Source organism: Mixophyes fleayi, chromosome 11 (assembly GCF_038048845.1).
Source record: "Mixophyes fleayi isolate aMixFle1 chromosome 11, aMixFle1.hap1, whole genome shotgun sequence".
Taxonomy (NCBI): domain Eukaryota; kingdom Metazoa; phylum Chordata; class Amphibia; order Anura; family Limnodynastidae; genus Mixophyes; species Mixophyes fleayi.
The window spans coordinates 18,235,971-18,260,241 of record NC_134412.1 but is presented as its reverse complement, the minus strand read 5'-3'; the positions used below and the strand labels follow the sequence as shown (position 1 = coordinate 18,260,241).

General features: G+C 39.9%; 2 protein-coding genes across 8 annotated transcripts in view; one reads left to right on the top strand and one right to left on the bottom strand.

Annotated features, from left to right (window-relative positions):
• LOC142107491 (cell adhesion molecule CEACAM8-like) overlaps positions 1-24,271 on the top strand; it is a 368,458-nt gene that overhangs the window by 107,146 nt on the left and 237,041 nt on the right. The gene's annotated exons all lie outside the window — the stretch shown is intronic.
• Positions 1-24,271, bottom strand: part of LOC142107480 (cell adhesion molecule CEACAM1-like) — a 205,806-nt gene that overhangs the window by 145,706 nt on the left and 35,829 nt on the right. For 6 of the 7 annotated variants that reach the window (XM_075190924.1, XM_075190917.1, XM_075190920.1 and 3 more), the window contains exon 5: positions 539-892. The exons of the other annotated variant lie outside the window; for it this stretch is intronic. In XM_075190924.1, coding sequence (XP_075047025.1) covers positions 539-892 — 354 coding nt within the window. The remainder of the gene's footprint in view (positions 1-538; positions 893-24,271) is intronic. 7 annotated transcript variants of the gene reach the window in all.

Sequence of the window (24,271 nt, the reverse complement as noted above, 5' to 3'; positions counted from 1 at the left end):
CTTCGTTGTAGATCATAACAGAAAGAGCAGGCCAATAGAAGAAGATCTGAATAAGAAAGGAGGTTCTGATTTATTCATATATACCTCACTCTTATCCAGGTCATCATCATAATCACTATGATCTGTTTACCACACACCACAGCTCCTCATTGGTGGTCACACCCTATGTATCCCAGCTTGGTAACAGGGGCTGATGGGAGATAGACAGAACCAGGTCATTACGCAATGAGCAGCAACTGGGACAATGGGCCAGATTTACTAAGCTGCGGGTTTGCAAAAGTGGGGATGTTGCCAATAGCAACCAATCAGATTCTAGCTATCATTTTGTAGAAGGTACTTAATAAATGAAAGCTAGAATCTGATTGGTTGCTATAGGCAACATCCCCACTTTTTCAAACCCGCAGCTTAGTAAATCTGGCCCAATGAGTTAAATCTCAGAGCTGAAACTACCTCTGTATTCATCCACACACAGAGTAGAGGAAGCACGAACAAGTATCCATCACATGTCTGCCAGGGACAGAGGTAACATATTACTCACCATAGACTGTCAGGGTCACAGAAGCTTCCTCTGCTGGTTTCTCTGTCTGAATCCTCAAAATGTAATTACCACTGTCTGTGATATGAAGATCTGAGATCAGTAATGAGCCTGCAGGTAAAGGTCTGGCCCGAGAGAAGTATAGAGGTCCATTTATTTGTGGGGAAGGATCACCGGGAATATATGTGAGGATTTGGTTCTCAGCATTTGTGTTTGGTCCTTTATACCAACTGAAAGTTATAATTTTCCCACTAATCCCAGTAACACTCAGGGTGACAAATTCCTGGATCACTGGATACTGAGGGATCAGCTGAATATTCATCATCCCACTGGTCAGATCCATCCACAGACTGAGAACTGAAAGAGAAAAATCCACACAGCAAACTCCTGCTAATTTCAAGTTGTAAATGAGAATTATAGTTTTATGACAAATACAGTTGTAGCCCCTGAGGGGTTCTGTGAGCCAGAAAGATCATATAATGGGGATTAATGATGAATATATATATAATGGTGAAAGGGAATGTGTAACAAGGTGCAGGTATATAGAACGAACTTGTATGTATGTGTAATGTTTTGTAGACAGTGCTGTCCGCCTGCAAAAGAGAGGAAATCTGCTCCGTCAGAGTCAATACCTGCTCTGCAGTTTGAGCCTACAATATGGCCAGGGCCACCAAGAGGATTTTAGGGCCCCAGTGCAGCAACTTTTTAGGCCGACCCCCTCCATAGGTGATTAGGAAGAAGGATGTGTGCCTCCACAAAATGATGGTTGCCCCCTGAAGGGGGCGTGGCCACAAAGTGTTGGGGATGTGGTCAACATGGATGTGGCTGCGCTTCTTCAGTCATGACATTGTGTATTAAAACGGTGTTGCTCTCTCACCTACCTGTTACGGTAGGTGAGAGAGCAACCATTACAGCTTTCACAACCTGGTACTGGATTCTTGTATGTAGCCTGGAGGGTGGGGTATGGCAGATCGAGGCCGAATACCCCAACAAGACTTACCACGACGTGATGATTACGAAGGGCTCCATACCGACGATCAATGTAGAAGCCTTTGTAAACTACATTGTACATAGGGCGCATACTTACATTACACCATTAACAGCACCGATAAATCCATCGCCATGGTGACTGACGTCATGAAGAGCAGCCGGCTTCCTACTTCTTCGTTATTGCTTCAAGCTGCTTTCAACAGAAGTCGTCGTTGGGGATCCTCGGTAAGGAGCCCTTCGGAATCACACATAACACAGATCACGGAGTATATAATACATACATTGTAATAAAATATTACATTTTTAAAAACCTCCCCAGCCACAACAGGCCACCCCACAGCCATGTCACACCCTACCCAGCAATATTACACCACCCCCCAGCCAAATCACGCCACTCTCCCACACACATGAATTTATCAGGAACGCATCCCTGATAAGTCCCGCATAGTGGGACGAAACACATTTGATACTGATATATCTACTCTCCACATCATTCTACCTTTTGCTGGACTTCAACCTGCAACTCACTGACCATTTATGCCAGCTTCCCCTACACAAAAAGCCAATATACCCGGCACCTGAAGCAGTGGAACCCACCGCTGCCTGTGTGTAAGTTCAGCATTTGGAGCGCAAGCTTGCTTTCCAACACCAAAATAGGAAGTCGCTCTGCCATCGCTACAATTTATAACACCGCTGACCACCACTGAAATAGATGATAAGTATAAAACCACCAAACTGCTCTTCTAAGAGCAATTTAAGAGCTTAATTCCAAGCATCTTGTCACTTTATTACCATGGTAATTGGATCTTTATAGCCTGTCTGACTAGGCGCTACTGAGCCCAGAGGTGCGGAGTCTAATGAGCTGATGGTTTTCTCCAGGGACCCCCACAAGGAGTTATGAACTTTGCAGCCTCTGCCCCGCAGGTCGCGTTCCTCTGAGTGGGTATCAGACAAGTAGAGAGATCCCAGAGGCTGGGAAAAGGTGATGATACAATACAGAATGAGGAAGGCCTGATGGTCTGCAGAGTTGCTGGAGACAAGAAGCGATATTCTGCGGCAGGTATGGAGACCACTGTTTTTAGCTGCAGAGTTGCTGAAGATGCGCAATAATCTGCAGCAGGTGAGCAAACGGAAGCACATCTGAGTACTAGACCTGATTCAATGAACAGGCACATTACCTGTGGAACAGGTGCATTAAATATCCTGAGAGATAATTAGTCTCCCATTGAATGGGAGGAGGAGGTTATAAAAGCTGGGTCTGCACATGAGCAGTCCTGGAAAGCAGACTGGTGGCGTCAGGAGAAGCTGCTGTGCCACGGAGCCGGCGGGATGCTCAGGGAGCGTGGGCAGGTGAGTGCACCAGACCCCAGGCGTTAGGGCTGTGGGTCCAACGTGTGACACATCTTTAACACGCACACCCACAAATATTAAACCACCTGCCTCCCATCCACTCAACCACCGCATCCAGTCCACACTAACCCAAACACAGCCACTTAAATACAACACTTCTTCCCTAACATAATTTATATTCTATATACTTCAATTTATTTTTACCACATTGCTAACTTATTTTTCTATTAATTAATTACTTTACTCTATTTTATTTAACGTATTTCATTGCTATTTTACACCACTGTCAACATTCAATATGTCTACATCAAAATGTTGACAGTCATAATATCTAAACATTGAAAATATCGACATGTAAAATGTTGACAGAAATAAACAGATATAACAATAAAAATGGCAATACATGTAAAAAACAAAACAGGGTGACCCCCTCCTCCTCCACCAAACAGCTTAAACAACCCTTTATGCTGCCTGCTAAGGTTGGTACAAGCAAAATCGGGGGGACAAAAAGAATGGGGTCCCCCCGATTTTACTATTACCAGCCCTAGGCTATGCCAGTCTGGGATGGTATAACTATAGCAGGGAAACCCACAGTGTGGGGTCCCCTTGCCATAATGCTAAACCAGTCCCAGGCCGGTCAGCAAGGGGCTGGGTTCACTATAGATATTGGGTATGTCAAAAAAATGCAGTTCTCCCCAAGGTTTAATCAGCCACATACTTATAGCACTAGGGCTTTTCCCACGCCCCTGGAGGAGTGGGTGTGAGGTAATATTGATTGTTTAAACTTAAAAAAAACATTTTTTCCCTGGTGCACTACTGGTCTCAGCATACCCAGGCTGTCATTAAGTGTTTGGGCATGGTGGTGCTTGTAGCACTACAAGAACCAGCATACCCACGGCTGCCGGGGCATACTGGCACTTGGGGAAGTACAAGTTCCTTCATACCCTGGCATCCAGGGCCAACTGGGACCTGTAGTGCACCAAAGAAAAATTTAAATAAAACACAGACAAGTGTAAGAATGATTTTAATTGAAATAAAAACACCCCAAAACATCCCTCATTCACCCTATTTATTTCTCACGTAGATCCAGGCTCTTCATCTGTAATAAATGCAGAGATCTTTAGCTTTGCAAAATAGAAAACCCTCACAACATCATACTGGCTGCTATGAGCTCCCGGTGAGATAGAGTTCTTACCGCGGTTCAGTCATATATTATATAAATATTGTTAGGCTGACAGTCTGATCACCAACCTACAGAACTAGATGGCGGAGGTCTTCACCTTTAGCAGCCGCCTTTCCCTTAGAGCTTGATGTGCTCAGATGTCCCCAGGACTGAACTCCAGGTGTAGTGTGGGTTGGTAATGCAGGCCCGTAGCGGCAGGCCAGGAGGCTGAACAGAAGGCAGCGGATAGTCAGACAATAGCCAAGGTCAAAGGTCACAGGCAAGCAGGGTAGTAAATAAACACGCAAAAGGTCAGGGTCAAAGGCAACGCAGCAGAGTCCAAGGTACAGGCCAAAGGGTCAGGGTCACGGGCAAACAGGCAGAGTCCAAACTCCAGGCAGGAGTCATACATAGAAAATCCAACAGAGTATCCACAGGACAGGGTACAACAAACAGGAGCAGGTCAGCAAGACTAGGTCAGAAGTGCTATAACCGGCAGGGAGGCTAAGCCCTCCCTGCCTTAAATAGTGAAGTCAACCAATCAGGGCATTGCCCTGTAATCACAGACAGGCCAGGGTTAATTAATAATAAGGAGCCTATTTAGCCTGCAGGCTGTAGCGCACGCTCCCGGTTGTACTGATTGCCCAGGGCGCTGTAGTACAGCCCTCGGCGGCCGAGAGACAGGATGTGACGTCCCGGTCATCATGGAGACAACCGGGACGCCAGCACTGGAAGGAAGTGAGCCGCGGCGGTGCCCGCGGCCGCCGCGACTCCTGACATATATTATATATATAACCCTGACCTTTTTCTCACAGCTTGAACTCAAGCCCTGTTCAACACCCGGCTTTATTCCTTCCAATGTACACGAGCCAAGCCCGCTCAGCATGGGGGCCGGTCCTCCGTGGGAAGGGGGGAATTATTGTACCCCGCACCTAGAGAGATGCACTGGGTCCCTCTTGGTGGGTAATAATTAGAAAATAATAATGCAAGCATTTGTGGCACTACAAGTGGCAGCATGCACTGACGGCTCATAATTATTGTTGCATGGTGGCACTTGTGGAACTACAAGCACCAGCATGCACCTGGGCAAAAGTGCACTTGTAGTGCCACAAGTGGTTGCACTACAAGCGTCGCCCCCATCATAAATAAAAAACTATTGAGTCAACACATAATAAATAAAGAATGATGCCCTGATCTATAATGAATAAATAATGATGTCCCCAGTCCATATGAAATCTATATTTATGTCCCTGATCCATAAGAAATATATAATGTGGTCCCTGATCCACAAGAAAAGTAGAAGTGTCTGTGACACTAGGAAACTTACCTATTATTATATAGACCCTCATTGTAGTTGCTGCTTAGTGTCTCTCCTGCTGATCATCTGCAGAATTAGGAAATTGTGTGTAATTATTTATCCATGTAGCAATAAGTTCCTGTGTCAAAACTCCAACCACTGTATTTGCAGGTAACGGTTAAGGCACTGGACTGCTAGACAACTAGTCACATTGGCAGAATATCCATTTTTGAGGTATTTAAGCATTCTTAATTTTTTTTTAAACTACATTTGATCAATTCCTAGTTTTAATCATATATGTGCAATAGTTTGTATTTATTGTATTTCTTATCTTAAACATCCTACAGAGAGGAAACATACTGTAAAAATGTTAAACAATACTGTAACACAACATTTATCACCCAACTGTAACAAGACACAATAACAAAGCTCTAAATACTGGAATTCTATATATATATATGTATCCTAAAACAGCAATTATAAATTGAATGAAAGACGTCATTGTAATTATTTGTAATTCTGTATCCATTGCTAAATACACCTGGATCCTCATATCATATCTCAGTCAGGACCCTACACACCTTTCTGACAACTCCCAGTACCCCATCCTTCATTATAAAACTACACACAAACAAAATTCCATTGCCACAATATTCCTATGTTCTTTTTTTGCATGCAAAACTTGCATATAAATACATTCATAATGTAATGGTTTACTGGTACACTATTATACACAAAATTGAACTAGCCAATGACAAAAATTTAAAGTATCTATATTGCTTGCTAGTCTAAAACTAAATACACACTTCAGGTTTTTCATCCAATTATCATGCCGATCACACAATAAAAACTGTTTGGTAAGATATCGCATTAGTGTGTACGCTCCTCACGTTTTATTGAGATAAAGCACATTGTATCGTTTGATTTGGTTTTATAAACTTCCTAAAAATCACGATCAACAATGGAACGATGTTGGGGAAACGTGGAAGTGTGTACACACTCATGACCAGCAGTGTAGGCAGATCTTTATACGGTGTGCAGAGTCACGATATTTTCAGCAGATGGTTATGAGAGCTGAAGATCACAGATCTGAAGGTAAATCGTGTATAGTGTGTACAGATAAATCTGCATGTTCATCGGGACATTCAGTCGTTAGTAAAATCGTTATAGAAATCACATCTGCAGTAATCTTCTGTAGTGTGTACCCAGCTATAGTCACACACACTGATTGCTCTGTATATTAATCCCCACTGCCTATAGTGTTACACTGAAACACCCCCAGCATTAATCTGTATACTCACACCACCTCCAGTCTCTTTCTCTCCACCTTCACTATTGCTCACTAAGTAACCGGCAGCTTCCCAGAACCACAGTGAGTGATTGTCAGAAGGAAACTATCTGCTCAAGTTGGGTGACAAGAATTGAAGTGTAAACACATATTAGTGTTAATAAGGGAAGTTCTGGTTAGTAAACGGACAATAGGGGAAGCTAACAGTGAAGCTTAATGTAAGACAATGAAATAAGTGAAATGTGTCTGTTAGATGTCTATCTTCTGTGTCAGGAGGCGCCATGTAATATCTGCTGGCTGCATAAGGTTAACGGAGAAGAGACATGAGGGATTAATGCATAGTACAAAAATGGCTGCCAGTCCTGACTTTACTAGTAGAGGGGGATTGGCCACAGATCTCAGTCTGAGTTGTCCCACTATACCAGCTGTCCCAATAACATCATGCTGCCATGGCATCGTTTTAAACATTTTATTTTCAGTTTTATTGCATATTTGGAATGAGTTGGTCAGAGATCTGGAGCCCTGGTCTGGGGTGCCCAGACATGGCTAGCCCAGGTATTTTTATGCTTTGTGGTGGCTGGACCCTGCCAAGGAAACAGCAACTTTACTGGTTATGGCCCCTGGATCATTCTGATCCATTTCTCCCTTCCCCTCTGCATGTGCAGCCTTCCTGAATCTGCCCCCCCCCCCCCCCCCCCCCGCAAGTCACATGGGTCGCGCACCTCCTGACATGTGAACCACACCAGATGTCAGGCAGCAAGGGAGGCAGATAGAAGAGTCTGCCACCTACAGCATGTAGCACTGGATGGAAGAAAGGCTATTAATGTAATGTGGTCAGGCAACATAGGATATTCATTTAATGGTGCGGTGATGGTGGTGCTGTAGCCATTTCATTTAATGATAGGGACTATTTAAAGGTGGGGCTTATTCATTTAAAGTGAGTTAATGTGTCTATTAATTTAATGCTGAGGTGGTTAGGGAGGTATTGAAAGTGGAGCTAAATTAGGAGAAATAGGCCTAATTATTTAATGTGAATGCTATTAATTTAATGTCAGGGCTGGATGGAGGAAAAATAGGCCTGTTTATTAAATCATATAATAACAAAAATATAAGTTGCTAGTACAAAACTCACAATTGATACATAAATGCCTGTCTGATGTGCTGCATTTAAACAGGTGACTGGAACCTGTATCAGACATTAGTATAAATTAGAGATGTGTGCGGACTCCCTTGTTTTGGTGTGTCTTAGGATTTTGGTTCTAAACCGTTGTCGTGTTTTGGCTTCGTCGCTGGTTTTGCCCCAAATTCCTGAAACATTTTGGTTTCGGATCTGGATTTAATTCAAAATTGGGAACAACAGGTAAAATGGTGTGATTTTGAGCTGTTTTTTGCTCCTATCTTACTATTTATAACATTGACATGCATTTATAGTCTCTCTTCTAATGATCTATTCACAGTTGTCCAAGTTTCCATCAATTTTGACCCAAGTCTGTAGCAAGTTGGCAAGCTGAAATTAGTGACAAAGTAGCTGCATTATTACATGGCAGTTTAATCAAAGATATTGGGGCATACTTATTATTGAACAAATTTTGAACGCAATCCCTTTCAATCCTTGCAAGCCTGAGCTGGCGTCCATTACCGTGAACAAGTTCATATAACCTGTTACATTGCGGAATAGAGCAGTCCCCATAGACATCTATGAGGACTGCTCTAAAGTTCGATGAGAAAAGCAAAGCAGCAGATCTCTATGACATCTGCTGCAATCCCCTCTTAATAAATGTGCATAACACTTCAATGTGCGTCTGTTTTCATGAAGAAAGAGAATCACAAAGACATTTAACAGATGATGATAGACCAAGGCCATAATATAAAATAGTGCAAGATTGAGTTGTCCTTGGGCCCACGCACCCACCTGTATGTTAGAATGGACATGCTCATAGCTTAACAACACTTTTGTGGCTGAAGAGCTTGATTTGCTTGGACCCCCACAAAAGAGAACATTTTGGTTATTGGTTGATGAACTGGAGAGAATAGATAGGGATATTAACAAATTACTAATGTACATTTGACTACCAGTGGCCCTCATCCTCTATGTTGTTGACAATGTCATCACCCTCATCATCATCATCCTCATCACTGATGTCATGATCATCATCACACAATATTAATTCATCCCCACTGGAATCTACACATACTGTTTGCAATTGGCGACAAGAATGGTATCCCTCATCAATTTGCAGCTCATTTTAATTAGCACAAGTTTCGCTATATTTTTGGGATGTAGACTCCTCCGATGATCACTCACAATGTTCCCGGCAGTGATAAACACTCTTTCCAAGTACACCCTGGCGAATGGGCAGCTGAAGTACATCATAGTTAGTTTGTACAAGGGTCTCCAAAATGCCTTTTTACCCACCCAGAATTTAAAGGGACTGTCTGAGATTTTAAGTTCTACATTTTCAGTAAAGTAATCCTTCATCATTCTACTAAGACAAGGTTTATCCGATTGAGACACAGTAGAGGTGTCAATATTTCTGAGCATTTCTTTTAATGCTGACTAGATGTCATAGCCTTTCAACATTGTTGTACCGCTGTGTTATGGACTCATCATCAGTGTGGCTCTTAGAAAAGGGAAGTATTTTTCTGGCATGACCATTTTTAGGAGAAGATGAAGCAGGAGACGTGTCCTGTGCAAATTGTTCCACAGCTTGGTCAGAAGGAGCTGTTTGCATGTGTGAAGATTTGTGTCATTTGAAAGGAAAGGAATTACATATGACTTCTTAAACCTAGGTTCAAGCATGGTTGCCAAAATGTAGTGATCCAATTTCAAGATCTTGCAAACCCTTGGGTCCTGGTAAAGTGAATAAAGACCTTGATCTAAAAGACACCATACTATCACGAATCGGAATGATATTTATTGATTCCCTTGTATCTGCCAAAGGGTGGAACTCATTCGGGGGCGCGGAGTCTAACAGGTAGTAGGTTTTCGCCAGTGACCCCCACAAGAGGGTATGGATTTCGCTGCTCCTATCCCGCAGGTCGCGGTTCCCTGAATGAATGTTGGCAGAGTAAATAGTGGAGCTTGAAACAGTGGGTTGGTAACGGCCAGTCAGAGAGACACTGGAAACAAGAGCTGGAGAGTCCGTTGGTTCAGCGATAATACAAATGAGAGCAATGCTGAAATAGAATAGCTGAGATGTAGATGGCACGTCAGGACACCTGCAGGAGGATACTGATACAGCGGTAGTTGAATGAGAGCAATAGTGGAGTAGAACTAGTTGATCCGTAGTTGGTAACTCAGAGCAACAGCAGATGAGTTACTGGTACATCGACGGGTCCAATAGAAGTAGTGATGATGAAGTAGAACGAGCTGATCCATAGTTGGTAACTCAGAGCAACAGCAGGTGAATCACTGGTACAGCGGCAGTTCAGACTTGAGATAGTAGTGTAGTGGAACTTAGCTGATCCGTAGATGGTAACTCAGAGCGTAGCAGGAGAATCACTGACACAGCGGTAGTTCAAACAGAGGCAGTAATGGAATAGAACTTAGCTGATCCATAGATGGTGATTCAGGGCAACGGGTGAGTTACTGGTACAGCAAGCAGATCTACTAGCGGCAGCGGCAGAGAGGAGTTCAGCTGATCCAGGACGTTCTTACAAAGCCACAACAGGTGAGTCAGACCGAAGGAATCCAGATCCTTACTGAGAGTGAGTAACTCGAAGATCAGGCATCAGACAGAGGGAAATGGGAGGTTTAAATAGTGCTCCAAAAGGCTAGAACCAATGGAAACAGGTAGGAGGTCATAACAGAGAGTAATAGGTAGCACATGCACAGAACAAGATACAGATGGTGGATGATGATCCGATAGTGAAGTTAGTACACCCTGATCACTGCTTACAGGAGGAAGGTAACAACACCGGTACCCGTCCGCGGAGTCGGCGTGTGACACATACTTAGGAGAATCACCAAGTTTCATCTGCTCCTTCAGTTTCTCCATCTGCTTTTCCAGTAGTTTGATTAATGGTATGAAAGTCTATGAAGAGGTAATGTTAAGGATTCACCTCTTCCTGGAGTCATAGTGTCCTGATACCAACCCACAAATATCCATTAACGTTTGTGTATATAACAGGAGGGATTGTTTGATCTCCTTAGAATTTCAATTATTGATGGTTGGTCTGGATTCAGTAGACTGCGCTATCACTAAATAATTTCTTTTACCTTCTGAATATATTTGACAATTGATTTTTATTATTCCCCTGGACTGGAGAAATCAACTTATTACACACTTTAATAGGAGCACCAGAGGGAAGATCCAGACCACTGCAGTACAAACTGCTGTGTAGCCGAAATATCTACAGAGGTAATGGTGTTGATATGTAAAATTTATTTCAAATTTAACAATTTAAGAAATGTCTAAGATTTGTCCTCGCTTCCCATCAATCTTCATAATTCCATCTTTGTTGGTCACAATATTTGAACACATTCCAGAAATTCTGAGACAGATGTGTGACATGAAGATAAAGGTTGTTAACCAGGATTTAGTTGTTTGCCGCAAATTGTTGCTGTGTGTGATCTGGGGATGTGACGGGCTAGTGGGAGTACGGTGAGAGCAGTGTGTGACTGTCAGTGGAAGGTGACATGGAAAGTGTGTGAGCTCAGGATGTGACAGGGGTGTGCTGGGAGTATGGTGAGAGCAGTGTGTGACTGTCAGTGGAAGGTGACATGGAAGGTGTGTGAGCTCAGGATGTGACAGGGGTGTGGGAGTACGGTGAGAGCAGTGTGTGACTGTCAGTGGAAGGTGACATGGAAGGTGTGTAATCTGGGGATGTGACGGGCTAGTGGGAGTACGGTGAGAGCAGTGTGTGACTGTCAGTGGAAGGTGACATGGAAGGTGTGTGATCTGGGGATGTGACGGGCTAGTGGGAGTATGGTGAGAGCAGTGTGTGACTGTCAGTGTAAGGTGACATGGAAGGTGTGTGATCTGGGGATGTGACAGGGGAGTGCTGGGAGTATGGTGAGAGCAGTGTGTGACTGTCAGTGGAAGGTGACATGGAAGGTGTGTGAGTGTTCAGTAACAAGGGTTGAAGTCTTGCCGTGGTGTTACTGGTCACATGGGGGACACCCGTGGGCTAATTCATTCTGTACGTGTGGTTGGAACATTTGTAAAAGACCATTTAGGAGCGTGTGTGATTATCAGTCATACAATGTATCAATGTTCTCTCTTTAGCTCACTGTAAGTGTCCTGTGATCCGTATTGCAAGCCCTACAAGAGATACAAATATTGTATTTATATTGTATACATTATACACTCACACACATATCTACACACACATCATTGTGGCCAACATATTAACATTTTCAATAAATATTAACTCATAAAATGCATAGAATAATGATAGACTGTGAATATTGCATTAAATAAGAATAAGCAGCCTACTGTGCAGATGTTCAACATTGAAAGACATGAATATTTACAAGAACATTAGGGTCAATTTGTATATACACTAAATATCTATACCAACTGTCCCATATATATTCATATATATATATAAATATATGACCCAATTGTAAAGCGCTACAGAATTTTTTGGCGCTATATATATAAATAAATGATGATGATTAGGATAATATGAAACAAATATTTCATTTTGTGGGGCAAAATCTTTAAGTGAGAAACAAGGGGCAGAGGGTGACGTAACCAGCATGTTCCACGTACTTTAAAATTGCTAATTTTCTTGCTTCAAAAGTCTCAATTCTTTTCAGGAAACTGCTACATCCACCTATTAATCATTCCTTAGAATATTAAACACCTCTTCCTTTACTCTCAGATTGTAGTCAGTGATATAAAGTATTTTGAGAAGACTTTGACGATTCTTTAACACTGAATCAACAGATAAGATCTTTTGTTTTATAACAACTTACCATATAGGTAGGCTCTTGGCTAGCGGGAGGACCCTAGAAAAGATTAAAAGAAAAGAGAAGTGTTATTTGTAGAATACATATTTCACATAGATATATACACTGATTCCATCTGTAACAGTAACTAAATTGAAGCTCCACTCCCTTCAGTGTATGTCCCATTCCTATCAAGGTCGCTAATCTGTACTGTCCCACCAAGATGGGGACAATTAAGAGGTGTGTGTTATGGTGGTGTCACACAAGCATATTAGGAAAAATGATTAGAACACTATTGAATATAATGCAGTGAAGGAATTTGTTATCCACATGTTACTACATCACAGTACAGACACACAAAAGGTTTCCAGCCAACAAAACGCAGTTTGCAGAATTTGAAAACCTAAGAACATTGAAAGCTCCGATTGTGGGTTGTTTAGATTGTGGAACTATTCTGGGTTTTCCTGCATGTAGCCAGCAGTGTTATTACTGAGTTCTTGTCACACGAGCACTAATACTGTCTGAGCATCTAATGTCCTTGTAATTTACAGTAAGGGCTATATTATCCTATATATTATCATCAATAGGCAGGTTAGATTGGTAGAGTCTTCCTCAAACATTCGCTTGTTTTCACTAATAGGTTTTCAGTGACATGTAATCTTATATTCCCAGAGTCCTGTCCATAATACTAAAATAGTACAAATAAAACACTGACACATACATTTTACTTAAATAATTCACTCCTCAAACTCTTCTTTACAATTGTATTAATTAAAAATAAAAAAAAATCTTTTTTTCTTAATTTCTTCTAAGTAGTGTCACAAACAGACTCCCTGCTGCCGTGACTTTGGGGTGTTTGCTATATGAGGTTGCACATGTGTCCAGCCTGCACTCTCTCTCCACCTATCACATAGGTTATAGACCAACGGAATCGCCCCCAAACACAGCGCTCTCTCACACCTCCAGACACTTCAGGTTTGCCACCACCTATTGAATACGGCAATAGGACCCTAATATACTGTCCCACACTGGCACAAAAGGCTTCTAGCTATCCACAGACTAGCAAGACTCACACCAGCAAGCACAGGGTTAACTCTTCACACCTCCAGACTGTTACACAAATGTAAATGCAAGTACACACAGCTTGTTAATCAAATGTATTAACAAATCACACACTGGGTTAACTTGTTCGAGCTATTTCTTCTTAACAGGCTAATGGTTAGAGTATCAAGAACGCAACATATTAAATTATAGATTTAATATACAAAAATACAGGGCATACACATAAAAAAATAATGAATAAACAATTAATTGTTCGACATACACAAACAAAACAGTTTAAAATAAAAGGGGCTACCTTCAGAGTGTCACTTTCATGAATTGCATACTCTGTGCCATGGGAAATTTGTCAGAGAAGATGGACAGTTTATCAATGTGAATTGATTTCCCAAAAAGTCTGACAATTTTCTGTGTCTCATCTCAGCATTTTAAAGACCTGTCCCAGCCCCCAGGAAGTTGTGGCCTTTGACACTTTTTTCAATCACCATTTGCATGTTGCCTGATTTACTAACCAATTCTACTATGTGATCTAACTTTTCTGTAGAGCGTCACATCGATCCAATTTTATCATTAATAAATCCATTATGACTATGTCCATCTTTTGATACCAAACATGATGAAATTTTGACAAGGTGACATACCTTTTCCAAAGATTTGTGATTTTAGCTGTTCCCGGATACCACCTGTACCTGTCATTCACAACCCTGGTGTGATTTCTGCTCCTCAGTATGGAGCTTCACCCGGAATTCCCAAAATATGAACTATGAAGACATTTTTTTCTTAGAAGCTCATATTTCTATATACCTGTATAGGCCTTCACATGCTGCCTACAAGGACCTCCAGCTGTGATCGGCCCCACAGAGTCTATTCAGGTGTCCAAAAACTCCAATCCAGGCCAGGCTCTCTCACAGCAGGAGCCCTTTGAAGCTGCCACAGGTGACACTCTTATCTTTTCATACTGGAATGTGCAAAGCCATCAAATACATTTGCATCGGACTCTCTGTCTTCACATTTTACATTTTAACAGCTCAATTTATCAATGGATTCATTTGATATAACATATTTACACTGCAGTTATGATTTATCTCTTATAAACTGTAAGCTCTCTATGTTCACGACAAGGAGTACAATGATTTTTGTTACATTCTCTAAATTCTATCACCGAACACACGGTATGATGTTCTGATGCCTGTTCTCGGATAGATTTAAGAGAAAAGAAACAAAAACCATTGTTCTTAATCAGAACCGTGAACAATGTATACTCTGCTATCTCACATCATGATGTATCACGCTTCATCTGCTGCAGTATAGGACATTTAAATTACATACATAGCAACTATCTCCTTTTAATTAGCACAATAAATTGAATTTGAGTGGATTCAACTCTAAACATCGACATCAAAATATGTATATAGTGAAGGTGCCGACTTTATGGGGCATCAATTTATGAATGATGTATACACTAAATGGTGAAGCTTTAGTAAAAATACATTGTTTTAATAATACATAATGAATAATGAAGATTTTAATGCCTATTTGACAATTGACTATAAGTTCTTTGTAGCAACCTGTGGAGAAACTAAGTATTAATATCACCTCATCCTGTCTGCACCTCATTTCTCCCAAACTGCGGACTATAAAAACATATACTGTTTCTAGCCCTCTGGTTTCCCATATTTCTCAATCCTATTTAGACTTGTATATTCTATTTTGAAAGTAGCTAAAATGTCTGCCAGCATGTATTGTTATCTTGCAGACTAGTCCATTGTTTCAGTCTAGGCAAAAGGATCATTGTCCTCCAGTCCTGTATGAATGTACATCACACCAGGGGGGTCTCTTGTCTTGGTTTAGCTGTGAGCTCTATGTTTAACTACAGAGGACTGCATTGTGTATTTAAATGTAAATGTGTCTGGATTGTGATCTCTCCTGTTTAAACAAACTCTGCTCTATAGCCACAGAACAATACATGTCCTTAATTAAATCAGGAGTGACTCAAATGCTATGCCTTTGGCTGTATGTTTACCTGTGAAAAGGTAAACACAGAAAAGGAACAATCTGGAATTGCTGATGAGGTCATTTTTGGGCTTAAAGGAGAACTCTAGAGGACAGCAAATTGGCATTCACTACCAAGTGACAGCTGAAGTCAGGCTGGCATTGAGATATAGATCTCTGCCCCCGACAGGAACAGGACAATCGGTCACTGGAGTACTGCCGTTGCCCTGATCTACCTCTCCAGGTCTTGGGGGAGCTGTGTGTCCGCCGAAAGCAGAGTGACAGTGACTTAGGGACGCTACGTTTGGTGGTAGTCTTAAAAGGAGAGAGTGGAGAAGCTTGGATTGATAGACAGCAGTCCCTGAAAGTGACAAGGCTACTGGTGAGGTGTTTTCATTATACCCTGTATGTTGTCTGTGCCAAACTGTAGTGTTATTTGTTGCAAGTTATTATTTAAATCTGTTTATTGCTCTTTTGTGCTACCATTTGGTTAAATAAACTTATTTGTTTTATTTTGGATATTTGCCTGTGTGATTTTGAACTTTGGCTAGGTACCGAGTAGGCCAGCTGTGCCGCGCAGAAGGTTATATTAAGCCCGGTATCCTCAAACAACCACTATAAGAACTTGAACAACAGACACAGATATTAAAGACACTAGCAGTTTATATGGAGGTGTCAATATGGTTAAGTACCATCAGAACAATGGGATCTTTGGGAGCTATGTATGTAGACTCATCATGAGAATCTTTTCAGAATTTGGATATAACACATATGAAGAATATTTTATTCTCTTTATCATCATCCCTTATTACCCCTACACACCCGTATATAACTATTGCTAAAATAAATAATCTGTATTTGAAGATCTTACACATAAGTACCCATGTTCTTATTATCTACTACTAGTTTTGTTTCTCTTTGAACAAATATAAAAATAACTCACAAACATTAAAAGATAAATTTAAGTTTTAACAATGGTACCATTATCAAAGTGAAAGGACTACTGTACATCACTACAATGTATTAAACATAAAAATCTCATTAAATAAATTGGAAACTTGGAGGATATGGTTAACACAAATGATATGTACATCAACCATCTTGGGGTAAATGTATGAATGTGCGGGTTCTTCAACACCCGCGTGTTCAGCGTGTTCCGCGATTAAATTTCAAGCAGCGCTGCATTGTAAAGGGAAACTTCCCTTGATTACCGGGATGTTCAAGTATTGTACGGAACAAGTTTAAATATCCCACTCTAATGGCAATAGGTTTGCCTTGACAAAGCTTTTAGCAGTGAAACGCGCGTCGGCTTGCATGCTGGAAGTCTCTTGTCCTCAATTACAAGTTAGAAGTGAATCATATCATTTATTCATAGATTGCAAACAAATCAGATTGTCTGACATTGGTGTAAGATATAATGCGGCTTAGGTCCGCCAGAGATGGTTAGCGTATTATTCATTGAATCGCTGGGTGACTCACTATCCATGTTAGAAAGCCTATTCAACGCAACCTAAAGTATCATTAACATTGAATCACATACCTATAAGGAGTGACAATAGTTTAGCATAGCACTATAATGTGACAGTCTGCGAGGGATATCTATCTTAATATATTAATCCATGACTGCGTGTCTTGTATTGTGAGAAATAGTCAATTCATGAATTTGAGGCTCTTTTGTATAACACTATCAGAAACTCACAATTGATACATGATCTAATAATAGGCAAGTGTAAGGCACAGCTTCCTTAATTGGCGCAAACTAATTTGTGGTTTACAATCGATCCTGTATGATTTGGTGCTTATTTGTAAAACACCAATAGAAAATCTATGATTATCTAACAACTCTACGATTTAAGAGCATAACGAATATCTCTCTAATTGTTGATTATTAAAGATATATTAATGGACACTGACTGTCATCTTGAGGACATGTTATAATCATTATCTAGATCCATATGTATGTATGAGACTACTTCCAATGTATGTTTTTTAATTCACCGGACTCTATCTAGATTTTAATCAATTCGCTGAAACACTGTTTTCATTTAATAATATCAGTTCTTATTTTTAATAAAGATAAAGATGTGTTTTTAAATTATTGTAAGCTATACAAAACACAATTCATAGTGTTTAGTGTTTGTGCACCACAACATAACACTTGTTATCTATTCATCCTCTATTTGTAGCGGATTTATTTTGTAACAACAACCACTTATATGTAGGTTTATGCTTAAATATGTAGACAAGATGACTGATTTACAAGCTGCTCCCCATATTATAGAGCTAGGGAAATTCATGCAACATTAAGGTCAATACTAATAATGTTATTTTGCATTTATTTAAAAAATAAATGCAGAACAGCGATGGTCACTGCTGATTGGTTAATGAGGACAGACTGGCCTGAAGTTGGTGTATAATATTCAGCTTCAGATTTTTTTTTCAAATCTGGAGCAATTCACAAATTTGAGACTTGCTGACATTCAGCCAGATTTACTAATCTGCTTCACACTAACTTTGTCTTTTGTAATAAAGTATTATGTTAATGTAATGGCAGTTTTAGTATTAAAGCAATGTATGAAGAAAGACTTGTGGTAAGATATGATGAGATTTATCTGTAGGATTGAACGTAATGTGAAAATAACTGAACACTGATATATACAATAATACATGTGCTTTAAAGTATGATCTTTTCATAGATGACAGTTTGGATTTTGAGATGTGAATTTAGGGGCAGAATAATGCCTTACTCACCGCTCTTATAGCCTGTACACTGTCATATTCATTAAGATGGTCTTGCCTCTTACTTGACATTTCTGTTAGAGAAGAAGAGGGAGGGTTTTACAGTGAAAATAGAGCTCAGAGTGGCGTTCCAAAGCATCTCTGCTTACTACGTCATTACACTGTGGAAAATCTGCAGAATTAGAAATCACTAATAGCAGTCTGAAGAACCAAATAAAGAAAATATGGTAATTACCAAGCTGCTTATTGCCAGCCATAGTGATTTATGTTAACAAAAAACACACAACGGGCCTGATTCATTAAGGAAAGTAGGGCAAAAATGTGAGTAAGTTTTCTCCTGGACAATGCAAGGGGTGCAAATTATTGTATTATTTAGCGCACAAATACTTGCTAAATTTATTTATTTGTACACTGAAATTTAAAGCTGATCTAGAACATGCCTTACCCCAACTATAAATCTGCCATCACATTTTAAATTCCCCTCCCCCCTCCAATGCAACATGGTTTTGCCAAGGTGCAAAGTTACTCATTTTGCTTTACTTTCCTTAATGAATCAGGCCCAACATGTTTTCATGGGATTGTTGCTTTATGTTTGTTGGCATAGTATTGTAATATAAGATATTGTGCTATTCAGATGCCATCTACCATAACTAATACCTGTTTAATAAGTTATTAAGCTGCAGCCTATGAGACAGCATTAAACATAATAACGTTTAACTTTTATGTGTCCTAGCTATTACTTTATAACTACTGGACCAATTATATACAATACTTGGACTTGGGACCTTCTGCATGATGGTTTATTCTGTAATTTTGACCCCACCAAGTACTTTATACTCCAGTTGTTGGTAGTACCGTTTATGTAATGGAAGTACCAATCAGTAATGATGTCTGCCAAGTGGATAAATATAGAGGTTACCAAAACTTTTTTTTAATTATTATTATTTTTTATTGAAATATAAAAAATTTGAGGGGTACATAAAGAAAAAAGGGAAGGGGAAACAAGGGTAGGGTGAAGGAATATGGGTAGTTTTGCTTCTATTTTGAATAGTGGTGGAGGGTAGGGATCGTTCCATTGTTGGGCTATGGTTGTACGACTGGTAATGAGAATATGCCCAGTTACGTATTTATCTTAAGAAGGAAAATTTACAGAGTAGTTTTGCAGAAGAGCTGTCTCCAGAGTTAATAACAAAGTCAGTATACTTGACTTATATAATTAAGTTGGACACTTTTGTCCATAAGGCCTTTATGACTGGGCTATCCTAAAACATATCAAACATGTCTCATATAAACCTACAATTCCTACAGCAATAGGTACATAGATTGGGCCAGATATTGTTTTGAATTAGGTACAGCCTATGGCTCATTTTTATTAACATTCCTGTTAATTCTGTTCACAAATTCAGTGACTATTACTTAAATTCTATCTCATTCCTCCTTTGTGAAGATAACAGTGAAGTGAAGTCAGCTTCCCATTTTTGTTGAGCTGAGAATTTGTTGTGCTTCTTCAATGTCACTATGAGATGGTGCCATGATGGGATACCCCTTTTGAAATTATAGGCATTATAAAAGGCAGAACCATGGTGAAATGTGACTCCAATGTGGAATGACTTTGAAGACAATCTCTTACTTGGACACATTTGTAAAAGTATTGAAAAGTGATATGAAATTTTTCTTGAATTTGGGAAAAAGACACAAAGTTTCTCTACATTAAATAATTTGATACTATGCCAATAATTTAGATTTAGATTTTGTATCAATTCTGCTAATCTTAGAATGGTGAGATTGAGAGAAGGTAGTTAAATTTACTCCAAATTGGTAATTAGTTGATGTGAGACCACAGTAGCTTTAGAAGTATCTTTTGAAAGTACCTTAAAAATATTTTATTGGGAAGGGTGTGCTCATTCCCCCCTTAAGTTTCTGGGGTTGTACTGAGAACCAATCTTTCAATTGATCCAATAAGCAAGCTCTAGATTGGGGAACGCAGGACTTTTTAACCTTTTAGATAAGAATATACGGTCTCTTGCTTATTAACTTGTTAATCCACCTAAATGTCAGCAGACGTGGGATAGTCCTAAATAAATACAATGCTTTAGGAAACCACATCATTCTTATTGGTGCTTTTCAGCCAAAACACGAGAGCTGTTAACTTATCCAGTCCTAAGAAAGTTTAGTTAATTTAATTAGTAATAGGAGGTAGTTACTCTCTATCATTTCTTCTTTATTTACAGGAATTTGAATATCCAAATAACTTATAGTATTTACTTTCCTTGCATATTTAAGTTTCCAGAGAACATCTGGGGTATATTAATGGGTAAAGCCTCTGTTTTGGCTGTGTTGAGTTTATAAAATGAGGCTGTGTAACAAAACCTTTTCATGCTATACATTTCTACTCCCCCAATGGTCTCCTGTGAGGGGCTCTCACTTTCCCTGAAACCTCCTTGGTGATCATCTAAGGGTTCCTGAACTGCACTGTCCCATGGGCTGCTCTACAGTATTTACGGTACAGCTTACAACAGAGGAAGCCACGCACTGAACAGACAATGTTTCATAGCATAGTGGGAGTTCAAGCATCTGCAATGTCCTCCATACATCCATATGACCATGGAAAAGCTACTGAATATAAGATCACCCAGAGAGTGAATAAGAGCCTAAAAATAGAAGCTACTTGGTGTGTCTATGTTTGTATTGCATCCCAACACTTCCAGTACTATCAACAGATAATAGGAACAAATGGCAGGAGTAATACATAAAAATGGAAATGAAACCATGCCATTAATTAATACTTGGTTGTCAGAGGAAGAAGTCCAAAGGCGACTGAAGAATATTAAGATAAATAAAGCTCCAGGTCCAGATGGCATACACCCAAGGGTCCTTATGGAGTTAAACTCGGAAATAGCTAGACCGCTATTCTTAATTTTCAGAGATTCAATCTCATCAGGCTCAGTACCAAGGGATTGGCGAATAGCAGATGTGGTGCCGTTGTTTAAAAAGGGGACGAGATCACAACCAGAGAATTATAGACCTGTAAGCCTGACATCAATAGTGGGGAAATTACTGGAAGGTATTTTAAGGGACAGTATTTAGGATTACTTGGTACGCAATAAAATTATTAGTGGGAATCAACATGGATTTGTGAGGGATAGGTCATGTCAAACTAATCTAATTAGTTTCTACGAGGAAGTTAGTGGGAACTTAGACCAGGGCAGGACAGTAGATGTGGTCTACTTAGATTTTGCAAAGGCCTTTGATACAGTGCCACACAAGAGGTTGGTTTACAAAATAAGGGAACTGGGTCTAGGAATCAAAATTTGTACTTGGATCGAAAACTGGTTAGAGAACAGGGAACAGAGAGTTGTGATAAATGGAACATTTTCTAATTGGTCAAAAGTCTTAAGTGGAGTACCTCAAGGTTCCGTGCTGGGACCACTCCTTTTTAATATATTTATTAATGACCTTCGTGATGGTTTAGAGAGTAAAGTTTCTATTTTTGCAGATGACACTAAACTCTGTAAGGTAATAAAATCAGAGCAATATGTAGCTTCTCTACAGAGGAACTTAAAAAAACTGGAGGATTGGGCGGCCAAATGGAATATGAGGTTTAACACAGATAAATGTAAGGTTATGCATTCAGGGATCAAAAACAAGAATGCAATCTATAAATTAAATGGAATTAATTTAGGAGAATCTATAATGGAAAAGGATTTGGGAGTGCTCATAGACAGTAGACTTAGCAATAGTGCTCAATGTCAAGCAGCAGCTGCAAGGGCAAACAAAGTATTGGCATGCATAAAAAGGGGCATAGATGCAAGGGAAGACAGTGTAATTTTGCCACTGTATAAATCGTTGGTAAGACCTCATCTTGAATATGCAGTACAGTTCTGGGCACCACTCTATAAAAAAGATAATTTGGAACTAGAAAGGGTTCAGAGAAGGGCGACAAAATTGATAAAGGGTATGGAGTCAATAAGTTATGAGGAAAGGTTAGCCAGTTTAGGCATGTTTACTTTAGAAAAGAGGCGTCTAAGGGGAGATATGATTACTATGTACAAATACATTAGGGGTCAATACGGAGAGCTTTCATGGGAGCTTTTTACCCCAAGGACCATACACAGGACACGTGGTCATCCCCTAAGGTTAGAGGAGAGGAAATTTCACAACCAGCAAAGGAAGGGGTTCTTTACAGTAAGGGCAGTCAAGATATGGAATTCATTGCCAGGGAAGGTTGTGATGGCAGATTCAATAGATATGTTTAAGAAAGGGTTAGACAAATTTTTAGCAGAAAGGTGTATCCAGGGATACGACCATTAATTTAAAATAAAGGATAGTAGTGGATATAGGGTAAAAATTGGATTGCAATATTGAGTCTGGGGGGATTTTCAAAATTGAAACAGATTGGCGGTTGCTTACTCTGGATTAATTTCAAATATAAGTGCAGGATCGCAGGAGATCCAAAATAGGTTGAACTTGATGGACTGGTGTCTTTTTTCAACCTCATCAACTATGTTACTATGTTATATGCACTGAAAATATATTAATCTATGCACATAACAAAAATGTTAATTATTTGTTATTTTCTATTCACATTTGCTTTATTTTGTATTTCCTCAGTGTTAAGACTTGTACAATTACTTTCTTATTACATGTCTCTCCCATTACCTGTCTGCTCCTCTCTCACAGGAAGGACATATCTCTTATACAGTAGAAAAGTTGCACCAACAATCAGCGCAATTCCCAGGATTGTCCCACAGATGATTCCAGCTGTCACTCCAGCACTGAGCCCAGCAGGGGATTCACAGGCGGGTGAGAAGGTTCCTATAATGTTGTCAAAGACCAAGTAATAAATAAAAGTAAATGAACAGGAAAAAAGTAAATACAAATAACAAAGTAATGTCTATGCTGCTCAAATACTTCTGCCCTATTTGCCCGATTGGTAAATGACTATTGTTATATATCACATGATGTAAAGTGGAAGAAGTGTGACTATTATCACTGTCCCCAGAACAGAAAAATCGATCTCCAAATCGTGCTGGAGACTGGTGCAAAATTTGCACGGATGATGATCTGCAGCATTAGCATACTGCTTCTGATTGGATGATTGCGTCTTTACCCCTCCCGATGTTAATACTTCATTCATTAGTTTGGCTGCTATATTATATTAAGTGATTTATTTGCATTACTTATTATTTATGTAGTCCCAGTGTTGCACTGTGAGTGCACATACACTGATAGGCTCCTAAAGACTACACCTCCCAGAAGCCCACAGGAGCAGGGAAAGAGGAACTTGGGGGGTGGAGCATCAGAAGAAAGTGCGGGAAAACAAAGGTAAAACAACTCTCATATAGAGCTAACACAGTCAAAATACGTAAAGCTATGTCCTGGGAAGAAATATCTGACCTACCGAAGAGGGAAGCTGACAAATGCATAGTAGTAACAAAAGAAGAAATTAAATCCATGCCTGACAACCAGATATGGGCACAAACTGAACCACCAGCAGGAAGAAGAGCCATAGGCTGCAAGTGGACATTCAACGTCAAATACAAGACAGATGGAAATATTGAACGATATAGGACCAGATTAGTAGCAAAGGGGTATTTACAAAAAATAGAGAGGACAACAATGAGACATTTGTAGCACAGTAGTAAAACACACTACTATCAGGACTCTATCTACAATAGCAGCCACAAAAGGGAAGCAAATAAGACACTTTGATGTCAAAGCAGTGTTCTTGCACGGTGAGCTAAAGGAGGACATTACCATGGAACAGACATTGGGATTCTAAGATCTTCAAAGACCAGACCTAGTATGCAAACTACAGAAAAGTATATATGGTCTGAAGCAGCCAGCGAGAGCCTGGAACACAAAAATAAGCAAAGCATTTATACAGGAGGACCCCTGATTATACACAAAGAGGGTAACTGACAAATCGATTTATATACTATTCTATGTAGATGATCTTATAG